Here is a 24,625-nt window from a genome sequence, read left to right as displayed (position 1 = left end):
CGGCATAGGTTCCGGCACGTCGACCTCGACTTCCCCGCCCTACCGAGCACGACTTCTGAACTGCCGGCGGGATATTCATGTCTGCGTGACTGTAGATTGATGTGCCGCTATGAGTATAAGAGGTCGATTGTGTCTAGAAAAGAGTACATTGGCTGGGTATATCACATGTCAGAAGCACCGGATATCACGAGAACGGTTGAAGATATCAAAGAAGACTGACGAAGAATCTAAATGTAATTAAGCAGTACCATACTGATCACTAGTATATGTGAGTACAAGAGAAAGAAAAAAGAGATAAGCACTATCAGGATAAGGATATCATCACTGATGGTCTATCATAACTGCTCCAGCACCCTCAACGCCCCGCGCAGCTTGTCGTGGTCGACGTTCCCTCTGTTGAACCGTATGTTGTATTGTCGCACATCCGATATAATCACCACCTCATCCACGCCCAGCCGTCGACCCTCCTCGAGAGTCAGCGGCTCGTACCTGCTGCAGATCTTGACGTGCGCATCGTAGAACCAATCGCTCAGGTGGTACTGCCGCGCCAGCAAGATCTGGTCGACTGAAGATGCGTGCTCAGTAAGCCGAGCGACGACCAGCGCCTGGATGTCGTCGAACTGCCACTTTACTGCGAGCTCGAGGACAGAATTCCACTCTAAGGTCGTCTCTAGATCGGGCTTTAGCATGCTCCTGCGGTCCAGCGATATCATGCTTAGCGGGAGCGGCATAGCGGAGTTGCGTATCGTACCTTGGGTAGAACATTGTGAGGAAGCGGGCAAAGTCTAAGCTTGAAATGCCTTCGAGGAAGATCGGTCGCTCATCCGACGTGCCTTCAGAGTCCTCGCCAGCGGGACTGGGCATGGAGAACATGCCTTGAAATACGTTCGACCCATGTATGAAAAAGTAGCGATGCACCTTGAACAGAGTGCCCTCGACCTATGTACAGCGCAAATCAGCATATGGTACAATGTGTGCAAAGAACGACATACCAGGAAGACCACGTTCCCGTCAGGGATGTAGAATCGCTCGTGCCTGTTCCGTGATGCGATTTCTGGCGCAACCTCAGAATAGGTTAGGCGGTCCGACATGTCGATGGAGAGCGCGCAGGCGGTCTACAACTAGTAGTAGAGTTCCCTGTGGCTGCTCTCGACAAACCACGACCGCGTCTGATTTGATACGAATGTTAAGGTGATGACTGGGCAAGGAGCCTGGGAACTTGGAACTTGAACAATGCTTATCTTCGGCAGAAGCGCTACATTGGCAGCAGGGAGATAATACGACTACCCTTCTGCAAGTCAGAAAGCCACTCATACATGCGCCTCAACTCTTTAGAACCAACGAAAAGCAAGCAGTAGCCTTGTTGTATCAGGTTGAATGCCACTTCATTACAGGTCGACTTGCCAAGATCAGGAACGTTAGCTATAGCGGAGTTTGAAAGGCCACTCCGATGATGCCGCAGCAGACGCGAAGGGCGCCGCCGGCCCGCGGATTGCGGGTGCACTGGCGGCGCCTCTGTCGTGCATGGTGCGGGGTAAAGTAGTAGTAGGGCGATGAAGTAATGCACGGGTGTCGGTGAGCCGCTCTGTAGGGACACCATCCCAATGTCTTAAGCGGCTCCGAAAATCAAGCTTGCTGTCTACGGTCTCTACATATCTCCTACTCCCTCACACACTGGAACGTAACTGCTCAACCACCCCTGCTTCTTGCATACTGTCAATACGAAGACGTCAGACGTCTTCGCGTTGATACCACAGTCACCACTCCCCCCTCCGTCGAATGAGGAGGGAACAGGGATTAGCCCATGCCAACGTGCGAGTTGCATCCCTGAATGTTGAATTGTCAAAGACATCAGGTGAAATGCATTCGCGTCCCTGAGACTGCTTTCCAAAAGGATGTATCGTACACGTAGAAATGCTTGGCAGCAGTGCACGCGCTCGAGCTGGAAGGACTACGAACTATGTTCATATCGCTAGCAAGCTCCTGAACGTGGTCGTCAGCACAAGCTCATGCACAAAACAGTGAGCGTCACATGTTTTCGAGCTCGTTCCGTGCTTTTTGTTTCTTCGTTCCTTGTGACAAACAACTCCATGCTGTCTTTTCGTACTCACGCACTGCGACGACAGCCGCAATGATCTCCGCTGATCCCATACAGTGAATTTCATCCGGCTTTAGCATTGCATCACGCGAAGCAATGTCCATCACAGCGTCCAGAAGAACGCTGCCGAGTTTGTATCTATATGCCAACGCGACCTGGTTGGCGAGGGGTGCAATGGCACGTAGACGGGCTGCGACGAGCGGTAGGATGTTCTCGATCTGCCATAGCTTCACAAGCTTCAATATCGATTCGCACTGCTCGGTTGTCTGTATATCATGGGTCATGTAGTCCCTGTGAGCTTGTGTCATTCACCCTACTGTGGTGTCGAGGATACCAAAAGGTCTCGTACGTGGCATAGAGCACAGATAGAAAGCGTTCGAAGTCTAAGGCCTTTATCGTTTGTAGATCGATTGGGAGGTCTTCGGATGAGCCGTGCACCGGCGCGGTACCCGTCGGAAGCGAGAACATATCCTTGAAAACCGGCGAGTCGCGCTGAAGGAAATAGCGATGGACTTTGAAGAGTGTGTCCTCGACCTAGGGCTCTGTCAGCTTAAGCCTCCCAAGCATGTTATGAGCGAGACCGGTAGAACCTACACGGAAGATAACGTTCCCATCGTCGAAATAAAAGCGCCTATGGCGGCATGGCGAAGTGCCGTTTATGGATTCTGATTTTGGCTTCATGGCGTGAACTTCGCCTGCTTACGTGCCGGGTATGAGAACGTGTTATATGGTACAACAGTGGCTCTAAAGATCGTTCGGAGGACTGTCGAGGAGGTTCAGCCGATAGAGGTCGATAGAAGCCCTGTCCCTCCTAAGATCTGCAACACGTGTGAGAGAAGCATCGTGACACAGCGCTTACAGGCCATATGCATGTACATCACCCGATGAGACAGTAAAGTGGACGATGACAGTCGCAAATGGCATGAGTTGCTGCGGTACGTCACACATAGTCTTTTGAGCGAACAGAACCTAAAACAACTTATTGCGTCGGTGCAGACTTACGTACCCTCTTCAATCTTTCGAGGTAACTTGCAGGTGCCATGATAAGCTTTGAGTTTATTTCCCAGAATGGCAACAGACATACCTGGGAACAGGTACTTGGGCGACGTCCTCCCATCGTGCCATAACGTCCCGACAACCTTTGAGGGATGAGGGCATGAGGCGCCGAGCGCTGCTATGCGTCATGCTGTCTATCTGTACTTTTTGCGAGGGAGATCTATCAATATTGGTTTTGCTGTAGTTATATGACGGGAGCACGCTAAGACCTCATCAGAGGCCACAAGAATTGCGTCGAATTACATTGATTTGTGGCACTTGACAAGGCTTTAACAAAAGTCAAAATTGGTCGATAAAACGACGAGGGGCCCTCGCCTGCCGGCAAAGCGTTTCCTTACACATAAGACAGTTATGAGCTTCACATGCTGTGAGCACCCGTTGTGCGCTCCGCTTTGGGTCTATCCTAGCAAAGCGATTGCTCTCCTTGTCCTCCTTTTGGTACTCGCGCAGTGTGACGACAGCTGCAATGATCTCCGGTGATTCCATACAGCGAATTTCATCCGCCGTTAGCTTCTCTTGACGCAAACTGATGTCCACCACAGCGTCCAGCAAAATGGTGCTGAGATTGTATCTATGTGCCAACGCGATCTGGTTGGCGAGGGGTGAATTGGCACGTAGACAAATTGCAATGAGTGGTTGGATATTCTCGATTTGCCAAAGCTTCGAAAGCTTCAAAACCGATTCGCACTCCTCGGGGGTCTGTATATCACGGGTGATGTAATCCCTGTGAGTTGTGTCATTCCCTACTGCGGTGTCGAGGATACCAAAAGGTCTCGTACGTGGCATAGAGGAAAGATAGAAAGCGTTCGAAGTCTAAGGCCTTTATCGTTTGTAGATCGATTGGGAGGTCGTCGGATGAGCCGTGCACCGGCGCGGTACCCGTCGGAAGCGAGAACATATCCTTGAAAACCGGCGAGTCGCGCTGAAGGAAATAGCGATGGACTTTGAAGAGTGTGTCCTCGACCTAGGGCTCTGTCAGCTCGAGCCTACCAAGCACGTTATGAGCGGGACCGGTAGAACGTACACGGAAGGTAACGTTGCCATCGTCGAAATAGAAACGCTCGTGGCGGCATGGCGAAGTGCCGTCTATGAGTTTTGATCCTGGCTGCATGGCGTGAACTTGTCCGCTTGCTGGGTATGAAGGACTGTCGATGAGGTTCAGTCGATAGGATTCGATAGGAGCCCTTATAAGCTTCGCAACACGTGTGAGAGAAGCAACGGTGATACAGCGCTTACAGGCCATATGCATGTACAGCATCCGATGAGACAAATAAGTTGACGGCGACAGTCGCAAATGGCATGAGTTGCTGCGGTACGTCACACAAAGTCTTTTTAGCGAACAGAACCCAAAACAAATTATTGCGTCGGTGCAGACTTACGTACCCTCTTCAATCTTTCGAGGTAACTTGCAGGTGCCATGACAAGCTTTGAGTTTACTTCCCAGAATGGCAACAGACCATACCTGGGAACAGGTACTTGGGCGACGTCCTCCCATCGTGCCATAAGGTCTGCTTGAGGATTAAATGATATGTCCTTGGCGACCATAGGGCAAACTGGCGAAGCAGAGGCAGCTGTCGAGAGAACATCCTCGGTCTCCAGAGAACCTCTCTTAGCCCGCTCTTTAGCCAGGAAAAGGTACGTCATGAACGCGCCCAGACTTGCGTTTAAACCACGGATAGAATGACCATGTCCACATCTTGAGACTCGAGCAGACATCATCAGAAATCCCGCTTCGTATTGCGCTCACTAAAACCGATACATCCTGTACCAGGCCGCAAATAGCACAGACTGCATAGTCTTCGCACCGCAGCCCTGAGGGTACATTCGCACGATAGCCCGTTCAATCCTGCCCACAAACACGATATCATTTAGTTCTATGTTTATCATCCCCACCGATCCAGCACACTAGGTTCACTCACCGCTGCTTCGCCATCATCGTCACGCCCTGGCTCACGAATCCCTTCATGAGCTGTGCGCCGAGGCCATCGTACAGCCCGCTCCAGCCGCGCTCAGACAGCGCCGCGCGCCATACGCTTGCCATCGTCGGTGCCCCGCCCTCCGCCGTTGGTCTGCGCCGCGCCTGGACGCGCACCTTCGCAAGAACGAGCGGGTAGAGCAAGGCAAGCGCAAGCGCGTTAGCACATGCTCCGTCCATGAATGCGCGCAGAGCTGCGCACGCGGGCGAAGACAGGACAGGAAGACGGATGCGGCGGAGGAGCTGGTAGAAGAGCAGCGTGAGAGCGGGAGTGAGCGCAAGCGGGAGCGTCGGCGCAAATCCTGTGCATGGGATGATGAGGGCATTCATGCAGGAACACCTGATGTATGAGAAAAAGACGAACCCGCCCAGAACCCAGGAAGGCCATGTTCTGCGTATATCTCCTTCGCAAGTTCCACAAGACGTCCAGCCTTTCTTGTCGCCTTCTCCTGGACTGTATCAGAGTGCGCTAGTTGTACCTCACGCTCTTCGAGTTGTGCATCCTCGTTATTGCTGGTCTGTAGTTGCACGGTGAGAACGGACAGGGGAGTTGAGATTGCACGGCTTGCGACGCCGGCTAGGAAACCGATGACGATCTCGGTGGGCACGCTTAATAGGACTGAGCGAGTCGGGGCCGTCAGTGCTTGCCGCAACGCCGCAATTACTGGGGTGTTGTGTCGTGCGTGACGTCGGGTAGCAAGCGCATGCAAGACTGTATCAAAATAGAAGTAAAGAAAGCTGGCAAGTCTGATCAGACCGTGGAAGCATCCTTCGAGTCGACTACGTACTTCGATAGAACGGTAGACGCGGTATCTGTTGCGAGGCCCTCATATAAGCCACTGACGCCTCTGGTGCGCAGGATGTGCTTCAGGATCCTAAGTGCGCCTTGCAGGTCTGTTGTCTCTACTGTTAGACCCCGGAAAAGCAAGACAAGACGGAGGGCTCACCACGTGAAAGCGGGTCGGATACGGTTTGCACCTTTGTCGCCACCAGGTCTAGCGGGTATGATATGGCATTGGCAGATGCGCTGGCGAGAGCTCCGGAACAGGCTTGTATAAGTGGAGGCAGAGAGGACGTCATGTCGGTGTATGCACTTGTATATTCTGCGGATATCTACAAAACCACGCGAGAGAGAATATGCACGTTGACCAGAAGATGTATTAGACGTACTATTAATGCTTTGAATGCGGGGATAAGTCGATGACGTCATGCGGGGCAGCCTGGAGAAACTCACCGCTTCCATTCTGGGCATTGGCGCTTTAATACAAGACTAACTATTAAGCCCCACTTGAGTGCCTGGATCGCTATAGTTGGTCTCAGCTGGACGTCACCAGATACTCAGTACTGGAAGTGTAACAGCCATACATGTTCAAACTGACATCTAGTGTGTATTCGAACTCAAGGTGCATTAAAAGGATGTACACTGTGAACGAGACGCAATGAATTGACGCAATAAGGTATGGAGCACCTATCCGAGCAATAGAAGATCCGTGTGTCAAGGGCGCACAATTACAGCCTAGCCTGAGGCGCGCGGGTCTCTTCCCTAGCTCGCAGACGGTCGCGGAGCACGCGTCTTAACAGCTTACCGCTCGGGTTCCGCGGAATGGCGTCGATGAACTCGACGCCGCCCACGAGCCGCTTGAAGTGCACCTTGTGGTCCGCGACATGCTGTGCGGATGGTTCGCATCAGCCCAGCTCCTTTGTGCTCCCGTGGCGGCGGTGCGACAACATACCTTCGTGATCTTGTCCTTGAGCTTTTGCGCCTCGGCGGGATCCTTCTTGATACGCTCTAGCGCTGCAGCGCTCGGGACAACAAAGGCGAAGGGGACCTCGCCGCTGTATTCATCCGGTTTCCCAACGATGCAGACGTCGGTCACTTCAGTGAGCTCGAGCAGGTGGCCCTCCAGCTCGGGCGGCGCAACTGTCCGCAAGTTGATGTGAGTACGCTGCCCCAGCGCTCAAGCGGAGATCTCACCCTGGTATCCCTTCACCTTGATCAGATCCTACGGGGTGGTGAGCATAAGGCTAGACATCTGCAAGAGAAGCTGGGCATCCTGACCTTGATACGGTCAACGACGAACAGCTCCTTTTTCTCGTTCACGTATACCTCATCGCCCGTATACACCCACCTGCAGTGGCACAGTCAGTCCTGGTGCTCACGCACGCAGCGAAAGTACACACCCGTCCCGGAAGGTCTCCCGCGTTCTGCGTAACGTCAGCCCCGCACACGCGCACAGCATCACGACACACTCACGCGTCCTCGTTGTTCAAGTACCCCAGTGCGTTCGACGGGCTCTTGACCGCAAGCTCGCCCGTCTCGCCATACGGCGCGAGCGAGCCGTCCGGGCGCACGATGCGCACGACAACGCCCGGGAGTAGCTCCCCCGCGCTTCCGGGCGTGCCCACGTGTTGGTTGATCTGCGGCAGGCTGATCGCCGTGCTCGTCTCCGTCATCCCTGCAAGCCCATGGGAGTCTCAGTCTGGCAGCGGCGGCGGGGAGCGCACGACGCACCGTAGCCTTGGCCGATGCTGCAGTGCGGGAGGCGCTGAGCAAGCTGTCGCGTGAGCTCCGCAGAGAGTGGCGCTGCACCGCTTGCGATAAGCCGTACACTACTGAGGTCGTACTTCGCCACTGCGGGGTGCTGCAATGGACGGTGTGAGAGGCCCATTGCCATGATCGCGTCAATCACGGGGCACTAACCTTGCAGAGCGCGACGATCATAGGGGGAACAAACCTTGGCGGGTCGTGTAAGCACAGGAGCGGGAGCATCAGGTGATATGCCTTACGTTAGGAACGTGATGCGGTGTCGCTGAATGCTCTCGAGCATCGCGAGGAAGTCGAACTTTGGGATGACTACAAGCGACATCTGGAAAATGAATCGTTCAGGCTGCAGCTCAGCGAGGGAAAGACATTCGTGTGGCGTACACTGACGAATATGGTGCAGTGCATGACAACTACTTGACCGTAGATATCTGCAAGCACATGTCAGTCTCGACAACGGAGCCCAGCCCATAGCAAATACGTACGATAGAACGGCAGGACTGAAGGTGGACTACTGTGTAAGCACAAGTCGCGGAGTAAGGACCGCGCCACTCTTACCAGCAATGCCAACGTCCCCGGGTCGGTACTTCTTCTTGTCATCCGGCACTTTCTCAGTTTGTACGTAGGTAGTGAACTGCAACACATTCGACATCACGCTGTAGTGCGAAATGCGCACGGCCTACGCCCAAATTAAAACAATAGCAGCAGGTCCAAGGGAAGCTTTACCTTCGGCAGACCGGTGGTACCACTCGAGAAGCTCAAGAACGCCAGCTTCGTACGCGCTTCGCCCGGCTTTAGTCGTCGCTCGATAAATGGCACCGATCGTTTCACCCCCTCGTCGATCAGCTGTTGCAGCGTCAGATGTGAATACTTGGTATTCGACTCCTCGGCGTTGAACAGCACGATACGATCCATATCCATGCCAATGCGCTGTGCAGCCGCAAGAGCAGTGGGGAGGTTCCAAGGATGGACGATGAGGAGCTTTGCATCGGTAGTGCGCAGCTGGTAGATGAGCTCCTCGGCGGTATAGGCGGGATTGGCAGCTCTGACGGAAGAAATAGTGTGCAATGTCAACATATGCAGGGTGATGGGCCTTACGTTATGACTGCGCCCACGCGGAATGAGGCCCTGGCGGGACGTCTAGTTTCACAAAACCAAAACAAGAAGACGCGAAAGGATCTTACCAAACAGCAATGGGGTAATCTGCGATGCGTGTGAGAATACGTCGCGCCAGACACAATAGCCACCAACGCACCGACATGATTAGGACTGAAAATGCAGACTGAGCGGAGTAAGTGCTTCTGTTCTAATTGAATGCAAATATCATACCCGCGTCATCCTCGGCTGTAAATAGCGCTCGTTAGGAGAGGTAGCCGTACATCATATCGTGAGGTCATACTTGCCTATCTTCCAGCGCGCGCTGAACTCATTAGCAAGCGCGTTTGTGCGAAGGTTGATCTGCCGGCCGAGAACTTATGTCAATAACGGGAATTTGCACTCATCGCAAGCATACCTCATCGAATGTGATCTTCCTGCCTGTTGCATCCTCAATCAACCAAGCGCTATGGTTGCGCGGGGCGGGCCTGCTGGGATGATCGGTATCCAGCATAAACTGAACGATAGTCAAGTCATCCGGAATGTGGGGGAGCTCCCCGTTACCGTGAATTTCAGCCATGGGTCTATAGTTGTTGCTTTACAATCCAACTGCAGTCTGTCAGCGATAATGCGGGAGAGAAGCAATGCATCATGATAGAGCAGGCTGCCTACGCTATATCATCTACTAGCGGGCGCTATAACCCTCATCGCTGGCGTAAAAGATTTCCATCACGGGAATCGGCATAATTGGTGGCCGTGGCGGTACAGTCATCAATGGGCTATCATATGCAAGGCCACTGTGTGGAGGTTATCGTTTGCAGAGCAGGAAAGAATCGCGAATGTGTCGCGGCTTCCAGTTCCTGCGATATAGAGCAGGTGTTCAGCGACGTCGATAAGGACAACAAGTTGTGCATACAAATTCTTGCTGTACGCTTGACTTGACCCGGGCTAGGCGCATCAGTGATTCAGATCAACCAGGGCGGGCCGAACCTGGTCATGCATAGGCGCCTAACTTAGCCCTGAAAGGGAAGATATTCATCTGCGCAAGAGTCCATCATTACTGCTCACTCACTGGCTCGAGGTTGGCGCATGCACCCATGTTTAATATCTCAATGCTACTTTGTCGCGCAGCGACCTGCCAGTGCTGTGCTGCTATGTCAGGGATTCCAGCGGCGCCGGCAAACGAAAAGCATAGGCTACGTGGAGATGACTAGCAAGCAAACGCAGAGCTGAGTCCAACCACTCTCATCCTCCACCAAAGTCAGCAGTGGCATAGAATCTTACAGTTCATGCCTGGATTTGTTGACGTTGGTCTCTTTTGCACGGCGTTGCAGCTCCCCACTTTGCACCAGTCGAAGGGGAATACTGCATTCATCGTCCAACAAGGGCAGCTCGCGCTTAATGATAAGTGATTTGAATGCTATAATATGATATCCTCATCGGAGACCCATGTCATAAGGAGCGCCTCTGCAATGACTTACTTCAGCTACGCAGCTTGGGCGTCTCGCGTGATCTGTGAGACGTACATCCATGAAGCACAATCATGCTATCCCGCAGCATCCAGCGTGTTTCTCTGCTTCGTTGATTTCAGCACGGCGCTGAAATATGTGCTTTAGACACACTCCGAGTCTCGATGTGTTTGGTGCGTACATATATCTAGCACTTCTTCACAAAGAATAAACCGATTCTCAACGCTCGGTTGTTCATGGTACACGCATAAATCAATCGTGAACAACAAGTGCACATGTCTCTTACACATACATTGATAGGCTGAAACTTAGCCGTGCGTTCCATGGCTGAATCACGGTTCAACACGCATAAGGCGATTTCAGGCGCTGATATGTTAACCGCTCCGAGCTCCTAGATCGAAGATAACACGAGCTTCAATCGCAAATCATACAGAGAGGCTGCGGCTGCGCAGTCGCAATGGCAAGAACGGCACATTGTCCGGACTAGCCTCGGCAGACACCTCTTACAACGTGCCGGCTTCAAGTGAGTCAATTGGTTCGAAGCATGCGATTTTGTTACAGGATACCCGATACAGTAGCATGTGCTTGACCGCGCCAGAGCAGAAAGAGTATTATCTACTTTCCTAATTCCCCTCGAGGTCCTCACCCTGGTACCACCGAGAGCATACTCTTCAGACTGGAATGTCAAATTCTCAGTGTATCTCATTTCATAGTCTAGGTGTTCTCGGGCGTGAGCGTCCACTCTGGACACCTGTGGTGAAAGTGGCCACGGGCCGTTCGAACACTCGTCCAATCGGCTTCAATACTGCGCAGGACAGCCTCGTCCTGATTCATACTTCCTCGAGGGCCATAAAGACTCGCCTGTATCGCTCTCTCTTCAATTCTCTGCTCTTCCCTCCTTCGTCTCATTCAATCCATTCCCGCTACACCATATATGCCTTCTTTAAACTTCGCTCATGCAGAGGGCATTTATTCTCTCGCTGGAGCAATAATATTCGCTGTAGCATATTTGCCTCTTCTTCTGACGTTCCTTTACAGAAGCATTCGTCTCCCGACTTTCGTACACTTCATCCTGACACTGTTCTGCTCCGGTGAGTACACGGCAGCTCGTCAGACTTTCTACACCGAGTCGACGTGGTCCGCTTCCAGTCCGCACTATTGCCTTTATCCTCCGTGCGGTGCTCGCCGGCTCGTCCCTAGCCGCGCAAAACAAGAACTTGGTCATCGCAGAACAAGTCATCTATAGCGTGTCCTTCTCCGGTATGCTCTACTCGGCCTACACGCTTGTCCTCGATCGGTGAGTCGCGGGTCAGTCATGACGTGTTCCCGGCTATTATAACATGCACGCAACAGCGAGGCAATGGTGGAAGTAGCAACCCTCATACAAAATAACGTCCCGGGGCCTCTCAAAATCGTGTTCAGACTTTTGCGGATGCGGATGCTCATACGCCTCATACTGGTTTTGGCGATCGTCCTTGGTATTATCGGCGCGGTACGTTCGTTCAGTATACCGATTAATTATATCTGTGAACGTCGGACATCCGTTCGTGCTGCTTACGAGTGCTGTGCGTTTACTAATGCGGCGTCTATAGGTCGATTCGGAGACTACCACCAGCTCCTCCAAGTACAACAAGGGAATTAAGCTCCGCAGTGACAGCGTATATATCTTCCTCACCGTCGTTTGTGCGCTGAACGTCAATACATTCATGTTCAGCGCAGCCACTATCATGGGTTACTGTGAGCCATCTTTTCCATAACGTCTCCTGGATGCCAGCGAGTCGATTGGCGGCTCACTAGTGCTTACCCAATACTTACAGCTCAGAAGCCTCCTGGAATACAACCAGTAGGACTACGTAGGATCAGCACGACCTACGGCATTTTTATCCTTCTGGCCATCGCCATCTTGCTTCTCACTCGCGAGGCATTTTATGCAGGGACCGAGAGCGATCTCTCCAAGGTTATTTTTACTGCTCACATAAAACTACCAGCTCACAATGCGACTATTTAGCAAAACGACGAGAAATTGTGGTATCCACTCTCAGCGCTTACTGAATATGTTGCTGCGGTGTTGTTCTTGATCCCGGGCCTGGTACCTGCGCGCAATGAATTGCCGGAGGAAGCACGAGAGCTCTCATTCCTCCCTTAGCGGTCACCGGTGTAGATTTTTTGGATTTCAACGTCTGCTTATCTCGTTGGGGATGATAATTTTCTCCGAGTATACAACGCTACATATCCAAACGAGATACCACATGCCCACGCTCTATGCACTTGTTCCATATCATGCGCGATCGGATACCATACGTTTGTGTCGCCCTGCAGACGGATACAATACCTGATCGATAGCAATCGCGTACACATGCGACATTCTTTAGTGGTGTTGGCTCTTGAATATGCCCAGCCGACACCAAGCACACAAACCGTAGCATAAAAGCATAATTGCACATGCAGCCCCATGGCGCCAAAGGAGATACATGCGCGGGAACACACCAACTGAAAGCAGGCAGAAGCCTCGAGGAAAGTGGTAAAGATGTCAACAACAGCTATGTGTGGAAGATTGTGAATGTGGTATATGCCGATGAAGACCGTAGTAAGTGACGGGGGATGAGTGAATGGTGTCGGCCAGCAAATGGTCAACGATAAGAAAATGGATGAAAAAGACAATCCCGTAACAATGGGAGCGCAGACGGCGAGAATGGTTGCTGGAACCGGAAGGGTGACCGAGAGTGCTTGATTGGGGTACTTGATTTTATGCAGTACACTTGCTTTCGTCCGACATGGTGTTCACCGTGTCGGACGATGCAAATGGTACTGATGACGGGCTTATTCGAGCCACGTCAATTATCGGCAATTTCGACATTGCCACACCGCAGACCGTCAGGACTACGGCGCGCCCAAGGCTGCCACGAAAATACGATCAGAGTCTGCCCAGAGAAAGGCTGTCGGCACACTTACTGGGCCTGCTCAAGAGATGCTGGGTATCGGGGTATCTATGACATTCTGCGCATCTCTTGACTGCAATATGAACGAAGCATCAGTATGTGATCATTCAGGACGCGGCAGGCACAGCTTACGGGGAGATTTCCAAAGCGATATGAACTTGGTTCCAGCTAAGGACTCCAAAGGGCTGCCGGAACGAGCTGCAGGCATATATCTAGTTGGGCTCGCTGTTCAGGGCAGGCGAAGACACGCTGATGAATGGTCAGATGACGTCCTCGAGGATTCCACATGCAGGGATCCTCGGCGTCCGCGCTTATGCTGCATGTAGGAGTGGTCGCGCCAAATTCGGGACATGGGGATCTCACACTCGTGGAATTCCATATTTCACTATGAAAAATTAACCTTGTACGATTCCATGATTATACAGCACAGCCTATATTCGAATATGCGGAGACGAGTCCGCGAACAACATTGGGCGCAAGCTACTCGGTATCAGCTTGGCACATGTAGAGCGTCCATAATCTGCTCAAGGCCCTTATTCCCACCGAGTCGAGCAATCTCATTTCGTATCTGGGTCTCCAAGGAACGCAGTATGTCAATGGTGTAATCGAAAGACTTCGTGTGGTCACGCAGATAAGCAACGGTATGTACTTTGAGGGTCGGTGTTGTGGGACGCTTCTGTAGCACATCTGCAAGGGATTGAAAGTTAAGTACAACATCGCACTGAGCTAGATTCTAAAAACGTACTCAACACTCGTCGGTTCGACGTATCTGATCGTACAGCGTGTACAATCGGGAATGAGAACTTTCCTTCTGTGAGGTCCTCCGCGAAGCCCTTGTTATCCGCGTACTGCATATTATCCTTGTAAAAAGCCATGTGGGTCCTCTTAATACAAAATACGTACCTCCGAACTTTGCAGGTTCATGTAGTCGTCCCTAATCTGGTAGTATACACCGAAAAGATTCACGAGAGGAACATAGTCACTGTACAACGGTTGCACGATCAGCACCATCGTCGTGCAATAACGTGCATCGTTTTGGATAACAGAGAACTGATGAAACCGACTACGTACACGTCAATGTTCTTTGTCGAGCATGCCATCATCAACTTTATGGCTACTCGGAATAGCCCGCCCGTTTCTAGAGAAATACTGTTGGTCAACATCATCATTTGAGATCGAGAAAGCTCACTATTGTTGACCATAGCTACGTATTCCTCTTCCGTGGGACATTGCAGGGAGTCACGCCACAGAAGCTCCAAGCCTTGGCCTCGATGCAAGGAAAGTAGCTCAGCTGTAGGAATTCATATCAACTTGCGAAAGATTCCCCGAGAAATACGCAATGCATACCAGTTACAACGCGATCAAGCTGCCTGAACGGTATCAAGCGATGTGGTTCCGAATCGCCGCTGTCTACACCGGAACGTAGAGTAAACAGCTCCTGGTACGCAAGGAAGTACGCGTAGTTGGCGGAGTTGATCGTTTGCGGTATGCCGTAAATCTTGTGTGACGCTACCAAGTACGGTGGTCAGGAGGGCGGATTCATACACCGCCGTTTTGTGATACATACCTGGTACTCCTCGGCGTAATTGTGCATCATCCTCAATGTCATCTATTCTGAACTTCAGTCACGACAGGCGAGCCTCTATAACAAAGCCAATGCCTCACAGCAGACTGGCAGTGTGTAGCATGCTGATGACCCGAGATATGATCATGAGCTTGTCCTTCGGCACCTCGAGCCATGCATTGAACGCCTCGAGCATGAGCCCTCGTATTTCCTTTCCTCGTACAGAATTGATGTGGTTAAAAGGCTCCAGCAGTGCCTGATACTGCGTCAATATCTGGAATCCACCGACTCTTACAGCCTCACTCACCATTTCGTTGCGCTCGGACCAGGCCGCGGATTCGGACAGAATCTCAAGTATGTTCAAGAATTGATTAGAGGCCATTGTTCACAAATAGAGAGAATCTCTGAGTCAGGGCTTCTAATCAGGATGGTAGAACCTCGGGCTTGGTGCGAGATGGAGGTCACAACTCATAGTCATTATGATCGAGCTTTGGTCCAGTAGGCGCTCGTGCACCATTTGGTCTTGCACCTTTCTGTCGCCGTCGGACTGGGGTCATCGTTCTTTCTTTCTGTCTAGCTATTTCTTAGAATTTAAACTTGCCAAATTGCTCTCGAAAGCCAGCCCGCAAATCTCAAGGGTAGAGAAAAGACCTCCAGTATTATGGGCAAATCAGACATCCAGTCATGGATTGCCTCGACCTCGGAAATCGACGACTCTGAAAACACGAACGGGGAATCCAGTCAATCTCAACGTGGATGGCGGAGAGAAGACATTCTCTCAGACTGGACTCGCTCCCTCGAACTCGCGCGCAGTCGTCTGCTGTCGAGCAGCACGAAGGTGCGAACACAGTTTCTTCGTGAAGAACTCTTAGGTTTGGCACGGCAAGACGGTGCGTAGCTGCATCTTGCTGTGTTTCAAATGATGTGCTCATGTGCTCCTTGCTAGAATTGAGCCTATCCCAAATTCTGGACATCTACAAACTGCTGACTCTGACATATTCTCGCTATGTCGACACACCATCCCGAGAAGCGGTCGAAGAGGTCGGAACAGAGCTGGTGAGGCGAGATGAGCTCCGTGGGCGGTCAGATGGAGATCAGGATGAAACACCTCTCGGAGTTACCGAGCAAATCATCGGCTGGCTATCGACAGAAGTGAGCCAGATCGCACACAGAGCAAGGTACGTGCCCCCTCGATCCTCAAAATGAACTGATGTGACCGTCATGCAGTTCTCATGCAGCAGCAGATGTTTTCATACTATTGAGCTGGGCATGCGGGCTTTACGTCGTATGCCTAAAGGTCAACCCCGAGTTTCCGTCCTCGATCGCATGGAACAACCTACTTAGCGCCGTGGCTGTTTCGGTAGACATGCTTCTGGACAGGACAGCGCGTATTAAGCCATCAATCCAAAAGGGCACGCTCACTCGCGTGCGACGTGCTCTGCGATCGGTAGGTTCTGCTAATACTGAGGCTGAGTGCGATGATCATATCTTGTCCTACAGTGCCCAGAACACATCTCGACAGCCATAAGGACCCTGCTCGCGAAAGGCAAGACATCTCAGCAGGCTCTCCATGTCGTCCCGCTCCTTGGCATATGCGTGGACGTCAAACTTCGGTTGAAGAATGTCAAAGATGAAACCTTGAAGGCCCTAGACTCGTCTCTCAAGGTCGGCATCTTGTTACTGAATATGCTTCTCATACTGAGTCAGCGCTTCGCAGACCGATATACTGAGCTTTTATGCAACTTCTGTATTAATGTCTAAGACGCCAGTACCGATCCACGCAAACGTTCGTACTTCCTTCGCCCGAGAGACGCCCGGGGGACTGATCCCACATCATTAGGCTGCATTCCATGACTTTATCGAGGCCGTCGTGACGCAAGATGACCTCACTAGTTCTGTCCTGCCAACGATGGAGAAGGCACTGTTACGTTCGCCGGAGATCTCCCTCTTTGGTGAGCACTTTCCCCTCAATCGCGTGCTTTCTCGGTATCTCAACACCGGCATCTAGTTGTCACCCAATTCTTCGACGCTTATCGCTACCCTGTGGAAGGCGATATCTTCCGCAAGGTTCTCACTTCGGCTTTAAATAGCGCGAAGTCTGCAAATCCTCTTGTGCGCAAGAACGCCAGTCTCTTGTTTAGGGCAATGATCAGCAAAACATCCAGTAGTGATGACCTGACTTTTTCCGTTTCTGAAACGTTATCTCTCCCGAAGTCAGGCAAAACTACGGGACCTGACCATCGAATGGCTTTATACTCCATGCTAGGATTCGTTCGCCCCGCGACTTCTGCGTCTACAGCAATCATGCAAACCAGCCTGCCATTGCTCGCGAAGGAAACACATGATGGAGCCATCTCTGTGCTAACGTCTGCTCTGGTACCACATCTGGTCTTCTGTCTGCGCGAGAACATAGTATTGCCAGGCGACGCAGTCTCTGTTATCACTAAGGAGTTGATGGGCGCAAAACCGGTCATCCGACGCGCGTTTTGCTCCTTGGTAGGTGATGCTTTCTGGCAGTTGGAGGTGCTGCATACGGAGGTCTCGCTATCTCTCGCGAAGGCGGTGCTGCCCGCCCTTGACACTAACCTCAAGACAGTCGCAGCGGCGCCGTTGACGTCAGCTGCAGGGCCTCTTGAAGGATATACAGCCGTTGCTGTACTGTTGGGACCATTTTCTCGCAGTGGCAACTTTGGTAGATCGTTCGAACTTAATCCCTGTCGTATTTCGCAGGTTTCCCTAATGCATTCTTGTGTACCTTGCAGATGACGTAATCGCTCACAATGCAACCGTGCAGTCTCTGATGACCGCGGGAAGTAAGCCGTCGTTCCTGCTGTGGGACAAAGTCTACCAGAAGCTGAACGGCGAGGATGACGAGAAGTGGCTCCTTCGCGCGGCGCAGGCGTCGCTTGCTTTCTTCCAGCGTGAGCTCTTGAGAAATAAACAAGCATGGTTCGTGTGCTGTGCTCGTCTGTGGGGTCCTATACTGACGCACTCCATCGGCTTGAGCAGCGCCATGATAGGCATGGTCTTCCTGCACCTGGTCATCAACAGTCCATTGCCTCAAACACGAAGAGAAACCCTCAAGACGCTGGAGGAAAGCGTGGCTCAGCTTCCTGAAGTGGCCAGTGTGGCAATCGTGTCAGCGCTGTCCGCCTATGTTTCGAAGGAGAAGGCTTCATCAGCAAAGGTACAAAATGGCAGCAGCGAGGAGAACGAACCTAAAGTCAACAGGGAGGGCCGCTTGTCAGCATTCTTGTTAGCTGCACAGGCGTTCAGTGAGGAATGTGATTCAGCGACCAGGAAGACTGCTCTGGTACGCTGCGTCGTTCTTGCGCACCATCCAGCCCTGGGTGAGTTGGCTTTCCCTCGACAAACGTATATGAACTTGAACCCCTCATGTTAGGTGTTGGATCTCGTCAGATCTGGATCGAGGCGTGTCAGAAGGGGCGTGTAGATCCACTCAACCTAGTTGTCGAACGCGCGGACGAGCTTTTCAAGGAGATACAGGGCGCTCTCGACTTCCGGTCAAAGGTAGCGACGATCTCGTAATCACGTTTCAGTTACAGTCTAATGCAAGGTTTGACTAGTCCTACAACGCTAATATTGCGGATGCCGGGCATCGGGCTGTAACAACTATCGTCTTCGTCGCCCCGGAGGTCATTCTGCCCCGTATTATCGAACAACTACGCGCTGATATCAACCCGAGTGAAGTCAATGCTCTGACTGATCTAGATCTTGGTATCTGGGCTACTCCGGAGGGTCAGACGTTCGTTGATGGTATACATTCATTCTTAATTATTTAGCTACCAGTCAAATTGATTCGCCCCACCAGTACTATCGTCAAAGAAAGCGGATGAGCCCGTCAAGAAGGGCAAGGGATACAAGGACGCACAGTGGGAGGCTGAAGTGCGCAAGTCTCTTGCCAGCAAGAAGGCGGCGTCCAACTCCACCCTATCCAAGCAAGATCAAGGTCTTGTAGACGCTCAGCTCGCCAAGGAGAGTCAGATACGACAAAGGGTCGTGGCTATAAAAGCTAGACTTGAGCGCGGTCTGGCCCTCGTTCGCAGCCTTGTGGCAGCTCACGTAGAACAGCTGCGCTCTTACCTGTCATCCATTGCGGTTTTGCTCTTAAACGGGGCATTTGGCAAGGCGGTCGCTCTGATCGGCCATGCCGCTTTCGAGCGTTATCTTGTAAGTTTCCAGTTCTCCTCTCATTGCTACAGTTCTGATACAATGTTTAGGACCTAGCACAAGTGTGCTCCGAACGCTTAGACACATTCCGCGCTTGGGTCGGTGTTGCAACTCTGCGAAGTCTTGATGTTGAGGGTATCCCAACAGATTTTTGCACCGAACCTCTGAACTGTGTGTAGATCTCAGTGGATGATTTGTCTTCGTCTCATATGCTCGACAGCTCTCGTGATCCGTGTTCTCTACAGGTTGCGCACTTTATCAGAGCAAGTTCCATTGGACGCCGCGACCTTCTCCTATGCATATCCTCTATTTAGCCAAGTTCTCCTCAAGGGTGGCATTGCTCTGGACGAGGAAGATGATCCGCTAGAACAAATCGCACTTACAGTGGATATTATCAAATTCCACTCGGGAGAATGTACGCATTTGTGATACTTATCTCGGCCGCAACGTTCTCATATTTGTATCAGTCTTGGATTCGATGTTCCCAAGGGCCAGAGCTATGCAAGATCTCCTCCATGTCATTAGGAACCAGCCGAAGCTAGCCAAGAATGCCTCATCCGCTCTTGTTGACATTGGTCAAGCGATGCAGGCAAATGCCGCTCGCGAGGAGATTGATGTATTACTGCATGGGACACTTCAGCAAGAGGTCTATGTCCGCAATTCCTGCTTACAAGCTTTGCAGGTGAGTGATTGAAACTTGCGGCATGGAGCAGAGGACCTGATCCCGCAACAGCCGTTTGACTTGACAGATCTCGACTGGTCTCCAGAATTATGGATTGTGTGTCATGACGACGACGAGCAAAATGCGAGGTTAGCCCACCATTTGTGGGAAGACAACGGCTTGGACGTTGCGGAGAACTTCATGCACGACTTGCCAAGATATCTAGGTGAGTCGCATTCCCAAGGAACGACATGCGAGACTAACCACTCTTTACAGAGCATGAGCATGGTTATGTTCGGTCTAGTACCGCCGCAGCGCTAGCTGATGCCGTTGTCAATCACTGGCCACAACTTGCGTCTGACGTACTAGACAGCCTACAAGCATTCTACCGTGAGAAGGTCTGTGTGTCTGCTCCCGGAATATGAACAATCACCTCATCATGCATATAGGCGAAGGTCATCGCTCCAGAATTCGACGAATATGTAAGTACGTCAAGCTGCGCACAATTACACCGCTCACCTGAACATAACTCAGGGCATGGTCATCGCTCAAAGTCTTGACAGGTCTGATCCATGGCCTACACGAGTGGTCATAGGCCATACGTTCGAACTACTTGCGTCTGCCTTCTCTGCTAGAGATGTCGAGCCATTCTTCAGATTCTTGATTCAAGACGAGGCCCTAGGCGATCGCAGCGCCGATGTGCGCAAAGCGATGCTCAGTGCAGGGACAGCGGTCATCGACCTCCATGGAGCTTCGCATCTCCCCGGGCTCATCTCGATGTTCGAGGCGCAACTAGAGAGCACAGGGCCTGCGACTGAAACAGCAGATTTTATCAAGGAAGCTGTGGTCATTCTCTTTGGGAGGGTAGCTCGGCATCTCGACCCTTCGGATCGTCGTGTCCCACAAATCGTCGAGAGGTTAATTGAGGCCCTAGGAACCCCTGCTGAGCAAGTTCAAATCGCCGTCTCTGATTGTCTATCAGCTCTTGTGAAGGTAATGGAGTCGCCCATCGCACCGTTGGTGGACCGCCTTCTGGCCGACCTGTTTGATTCCACCAAGTATGCCGTCCGACGTGGGGCTGCGTATGGACTTGCGGGTGTTGTCAAAGGCGCAGGGATCTCTACCATCAAAGATTTCAATATCATAGAACGGCTCAAAAGCGCAGCAGAGGACAAGAAACGATACGAACCTCGCCAGGGAGCCATGCTCGCCTTAGAGACATTTTCGAATACTCTCGGACGGCTCTTCGAACCTTACATCATCCACATTCTACCTGTCCTGCTGGCGTCATTCGGTGATGCAACCCCTGATGTTCGAGAAGCCACTCATGATGCTGCACGGGTCATCATGGCGAATATGTCCGGGTATGGGGTCAAGACGATCCTTCCATCGCTCCTTTCAGGCCTTGATGAGAAGCAGTGGCGCACGAAGAAGGGCTCCATCGAATTGTTGGGCATGATGGCATACTGCGCACCTAGACAGCTATCACAGTCCTTGCCAATCGTTATTCCGCGTTTGACAGATGTCCTGACGGACTCGCATGCGCAAGTGCGGGTCGCTGCGAACAAGAGTCTTAAACAATTCGGCGAAGTCATCAGCAATCCAGAGATCCAGTCGCTGGTACCGGTCTTCCTCAAGGCACTGGTTGATCCTGGAAAAACACCCAATGCGCTGTCTTCTCTACTCAAAACTTCTTTCATGCATTACATCGACCACTCTTCATTGGCTCTCGTACGTGATTTGAGACCTATTTCCTGTTTCAAACGTTGATCTGTCGTCACAGGTCGTACCCATCATCGAGAGAGGCTTACGAGAGCGGAGTGCGGACACCAAGAAGAAGGCCGCTCAGATTGTCGGAAATATGGCTTCGTTGACAGATTCCAAGGACTTCGTGCCGTATTTGTCTCAATTGCTCCCACTGGTACATGTTGTCCTTGTCGATCCAGTGCCAGAAGCACGCGCAACTGCGGCCAAGGCTCTCGGTACTCTTGTTGAGCGACTCGGCGAAGTCCACTTCCCAGACCTGGTCCCCGGCTTGTTGCGTACGCTCAAAACGGATACATCTGGTGTGGACCGACAAGGTGCTGCACAGGGTCTCAGTGAGGTACTGGCTGGTCTTGGTATGGAGCGTATGGAGGGATTACTGCCTGACATCATCGCCAATGCGCAATCGCCTCGCAGCAGCGTCAGAGAAGGATTCATGTCGTTGCTAGTGTTCCTGCCCACCACTTTCGGGAATCGCTTCCAACCTCACCTACCAAAGATCATCCCGCCCATTCTCAGCGGACTGTCAGATTCCGAAGACTATGTCAGAGAGGCTGCAATGCGGGCAGGTCGTATGATCGTCACTAATCACTCCAGCAAAGCCATTGACTTGCTACTGCCCGAGCTCGAACGCGGGATGTTTGATCCCGGTTGGCGCATTAGGGTGTGTGTATTTTGTCCCTATCAGTAAACTAATCTAATGGCACCTGCAGCAAGCTTCAATTACTCTGGTCGGTGAACTACTCTTCAAAGTGTCCGGCATCAGCGGCAAAGCCGAGATCGAGGAAGACGAAGAAATGGTTGACGCCGTCGTGGTCGAAAGTTCTCGTCGGGCGCTCGTTGAGGTCCTCGGAGCTGAAAGGCGGGACCGTATCCTTTCAGCTCTGTACCTTGCTCGCCAGGATTCTGTCAATGTTGTCAGACAATCTTCCGTACATATCTGGAAGGCATTGGTACACAATACGCCACGGACGGGTAAGAGTATCGATTCTAGACGATGCGCAGGGACTAAAGATTGTTCCTTCAGTGCGCGAAATTCTTCCTGAGCTGATTAGCCAAATTGTCTCGCTTTTGGCTGGTGACGAGGCTGACCAGCAAGAGGTGAGCATTCTTGGACCATGAGAAGACCGCCTGACTGATGAGTATTGCAGACGGCCGGGCGCACAGTTGCGGAATTGTGTCGCAAATCTGGAGAGAAGATCTTGGGCGAGATTGTCTCCATTCTCAAATCCAAATCAGCGTCGCCTGATGCGAAGACGCGTGAGGGTGTATGTTCGGTTCTTTGTGAGCTTATGTAAGTGTAATGCTCTCTGGGATTGCAAAGCTCTCAACCTCCACTGTTTCAGGGAAGGCACAGCGGACAGTCAGCGTGAAGGCAACGAAGATGATATCATCGCGATGGTACGCACTTCCTTGGTCGATGACGAGACCAATGTTCGCACTGCTGCTGCGAAAGCCTTCGACACCCTTCAAGAGCACATTGGGGCAAAGGCTATCGATCAGACAATACCAACGTTGCTAGAGGCCCTCCGGCAACCTGGACAGAGCTCTGGCACTGCCCTGCAGGCGCTCAGAGAAGTCATGGCTGTAAGCAATCCGCATGTCTCGAGAAAGGCTAGATCTGATGATGCGGTTTCGCAGGTTCGCGCATCCACTGTGTTCCCAGTGCTGATACCAACTTTGACTGCTATACCGATGACCATCTTCAATGCACATGCATTGGCATCACTTGTGACGGTTGCCGGCACCGCGCTCAGCAAGAGATTGACGGTTATTCTCACTGCACTTGCTAAGGTCAAGGAAAGCCCTGATATCGAAGAGAATGAGGAACTTCACAATGCCGTTGGAGAAGCAATTCGTGCTCTGCTAGGATCCATCTGCGACGCGGAAGGATTGAACACGCTGATGTTGCTCTTGTTGGGATGGTGAGCACCACACGCTTTATATGCGATTATATGCTGAAGTGTACTACAGGGCAAAGCATGAGACCGTACCAAGACGCATGACTGCGTGTGAACTCTTCGCCGTATTTTGTGAGGAATCCGAGCTCGATTCATCACTGTATTGGGTCGACTGGATACGTCAACTTGTCTCTCTGATGGACGACACCGAAGTTTCTGTGCACACTGCAGCCCTGAAATCTCTCGATGCCTTCGTCAAGTCTGTGCCAAAGGATGAGCTAGAGCCTCTGGTGGTGCCACTCAGACGTACCATTGAAGGTACTGGCGCGCCGGGTAGACCTGTCCCTGGATTCAGCCTGCCCAAGGGTGTCGCACCTTTGGTACCCATCATCATCTCAGGCCTCACCACAGGGAGCAATGAGCAACGCGAATATGCTGCCTACGCCATCAGCGACCTTATCGAGCGTACGGAAGAAAGCGCGATTAAGCCTTTCGTCGTTCCTTTCACAGGACCTCTTATCCGTGTCGCTACGCAAGCCACAACGTATCCTCCGGCTGTCAAGACCGCCATTCTCACCGCGCTTTCCACCATGCTTGATCGGATACCTGCCTTTGTCAAACCATTCTTTCCTCAGCTGCAGCGCACGTTTGTGAAGAGCGCCAGTGATCCGGCCAGCCTTGGAGTCCGCAACAAGGCGGCGCAGGGTCTAGGCATGCTCATGCGCAGCCAGCCACGAGTGGATCCTGTCATCACGGAACTGATTACTGGCGCGAAGAGCAACGAAGACCCCATTGCAGCAAGCCTCATCTACGCTCTAGCGTATGTGGTGCACAGTGCAGGGTCAAATGTCGGGGAAAAGGCACGAGAAGCATGCGTGAGCCTGATTACCGAGGCCTTCCGGGAGCCCCACGAAGGTCAGTTGGAGATTATGTTTTTGCTGATTGGATTGTTGACCTGAATCGGCCTGTAGAAAATTATTGTCAAGCTGTTGCGGCTCTCTTCTCCGCTTTATCCTCACAAGCTCAGCTTCTGAAACCCGTGGTCGAGTAAGTATCACACATTCATATCAATGATACTGTCTAAGAATGATACTTCGCAGTGCTTACCTATCCGCGGGCACACCGCCAACCGTCCTCAGCTCCCATTGCATTCTCGCCGTGGTATCGCCTGACGACGAATTCCACTCTGGCGACGATGATGCGCCCAACGTTTTCCAGCAGCTGGATGTCCTACGCACTGTGGCTCAGAAGGTCAAGGAAAGCACTTCGAGCGACAAGCTATCCGTTGCACGCCCCGCTCGTGAGGCGCGAGAGGCACTAAAACTACTAGACGACGACGCCCTGCAGGGAGTCTTCTGATAGCTCAAAAG

The 24,625-nt window shown here is 52.0% G+C and overlaps 7 protein-coding genes across 7 annotated transcripts; 2 read left to right on the top strand and 5 right to left on the bottom strand.

The window, feature by feature from the left end:
- Positions 1–335: 335 nt before the first annotated feature.
- On the bottom strand, positions 336–1,360 carry POSPLADRAFT_1181733 (hypothetical protein; the record flags this gene model as incomplete). The annotated part of the gene is made up of 3 exons (XM_024488864.1): positions 993–1,360; positions 752–939; positions 336–693 (listed from the first exon to the last, which is right to left on the bottom strand). Exons 1-3 carry the CDS (start codon positions 1,089–1,091, stop codon positions 336–338), a joined length of 645 nt encoding a protein of 214 aa, XP_024338480.1. The 5' UTR covers positions 1,092–1,360.
- Positions 1,361–3,433: 2,073 nt separating this feature from the next.
- On the bottom strand, positions 3,434–4,265 carry POSPLADRAFT_1046972 (hypothetical protein; the record flags this gene model as incomplete). Its single annotated transcript, XM_024479168.1, has 3 exons — positions 3,434–3,878; positions 3,934–4,118; positions 4,179–4,265. 3 exons carry the CDS (start codon positions 4,263–4,265, stop codon positions 3,434–3,436), a joined length of 717 nt encoding a protein of 238 aa, XP_024338479.1.
- Positions 4,266–5,069: 804 nt separating this feature from the next.
- Positions 5,070–6,209, bottom strand: POSPLADRAFT_1145290 (hypothetical protein; the record flags this gene model as incomplete). Its single annotated transcript, XM_024485783.1, has 4 exons — positions 5,070–5,431; positions 5,494–5,867; positions 5,918–6,030; positions 6,099–6,209. 4 exons carry the CDS (start codon positions 6,207–6,209, stop codon positions 5,070–5,072), a joined length of 960 nt encoding a protein of 319 aa, XP_024338478.1.
- A 288-nt stretch (positions 6,210–6,497) lies between these two features.
- POSPLADRAFT_1170275 (hypothetical protein) lies at positions 6,498–9,346 on the bottom strand (the record flags this gene model as incomplete). The annotated part of the gene is made up of 18 exons (XM_024488094.1): positions 6,498–6,797; positions 6,863–7,050; positions 7,105–7,132; positions 7,189–7,258; positions 7,311–7,334; positions 7,384–7,585; positions 7,642–7,771; positions 7,831–7,864; positions 7,917–7,996; positions 8,056–8,102; positions 8,157–8,171; positions 8,230–8,350; positions 8,398–8,716; positions 8,770–8,799; positions 8,856–8,874; positions 8,927–8,958; positions 9,065–9,129; positions 9,185–9,346. The coding sequence occupies 18 exons, from the start codon at positions 9,344–9,346 to the stop codon at positions 6,639–6,641; spliced, it is 1,725 nt and encodes a 574-aa protein (XP_024338477.1). The 3' UTR covers positions 6,498–6,638.
- Positions 9,347–11,169: 1,823 nt separating this feature from the next.
- Positions 11,170–13,390, top strand: POSPLADRAFT_1144200 (hypothetical protein; the record flags this gene model as incomplete). The annotated part of the gene is made up of 10 exons (XM_024485670.1): positions 11,170–11,326; positions 11,385–11,532; positions 11,589–11,727; positions 11,828–11,972; positions 12,053–12,192; positions 12,244–12,324; positions 12,684–12,822; positions 12,990–13,040; positions 13,106–13,269; positions 13,343–13,390. The coding sequence occupies 10 exons, from the start codon at positions 11,170–11,172 to the stop codon at positions 13,388–13,390; spliced, it is 1,212 nt and encodes a 403-aa protein (XP_024338476.1).
- Positions 13,391–13,664: 274 nt separating this feature from the next.
- Positions 13,665–15,120, bottom strand: POSPLADRAFT_1057451 (hypothetical protein; the record flags this gene model as incomplete). Its single annotated transcript, XM_024480929.1, has 9 exons — positions 13,665–13,861; positions 13,920–14,022; positions 14,078–14,156; positions 14,246–14,312; positions 14,364–14,465; positions 14,522–14,683; positions 14,742–14,788; positions 14,840–14,994; positions 15,046–15,120. 9 exons carry the CDS (start codon positions 15,118–15,120, stop codon positions 13,665–13,667), a joined length of 987 nt encoding a protein of 328 aa, XP_024338475.1.
- Positions 15,121–15,399: 279 nt separating this feature from the next.
- On the top strand, positions 15,400–24,614 carry POSPLADRAFT_1057450 (hypothetical protein; the record flags this gene model as incomplete). The annotated part of the gene is made up of 28 exons (XM_024480928.1): positions 15,400–15,628; positions 15,685–15,916; positions 15,966–16,185; positions 16,239–16,403; positions 16,456–16,524; positions 16,579–16,690; positions 16,747–17,430; positions 17,501–17,687; positions 17,748–18,088; positions 18,142–18,269; positions 18,326–18,515; positions 18,571–18,929; positions 18,980–19,100; positions 19,150–19,344; positions 19,397–19,611; positions 19,663–19,816; positions 19,867–19,988; positions 20,040–20,072; positions 20,125–21,321; positions 21,374–22,018; positions 22,068–22,329; positions 22,382–22,455; positions 22,506–22,648; positions 22,701–22,941; positions 22,996–23,279; positions 23,329–24,170; positions 24,227–24,302; positions 24,356–24,614. The coding sequence occupies 28 exons, from the start codon at positions 15,400–15,402 to the stop codon at positions 24,612–24,614; spliced, it is 7,779 nt and encodes a 2,592-aa protein (XP_024338474.1).
- Positions 24,615–24,625: the final 11 nt, after the last annotated feature.

The sequence above is a fragment of the Postia placenta genome (genome assembly GCF_002117355.1).
Source record: "Postia placenta MAD-698-R-SB12 unplaced genomic scaffold POSPLAscaffold_8, whole genome shotgun sequence".
Lineage (NCBI taxonomy): Eukaryota > Fungi > Basidiomycota > Agaricomycetes > Polyporales > Adustoporiaceae > Rhodonia > Rhodonia placenta.
Note: the sequence above shows the minus strand (reverse complement) of the source record. Positions and strands in the feature narration are given on the sequence as shown.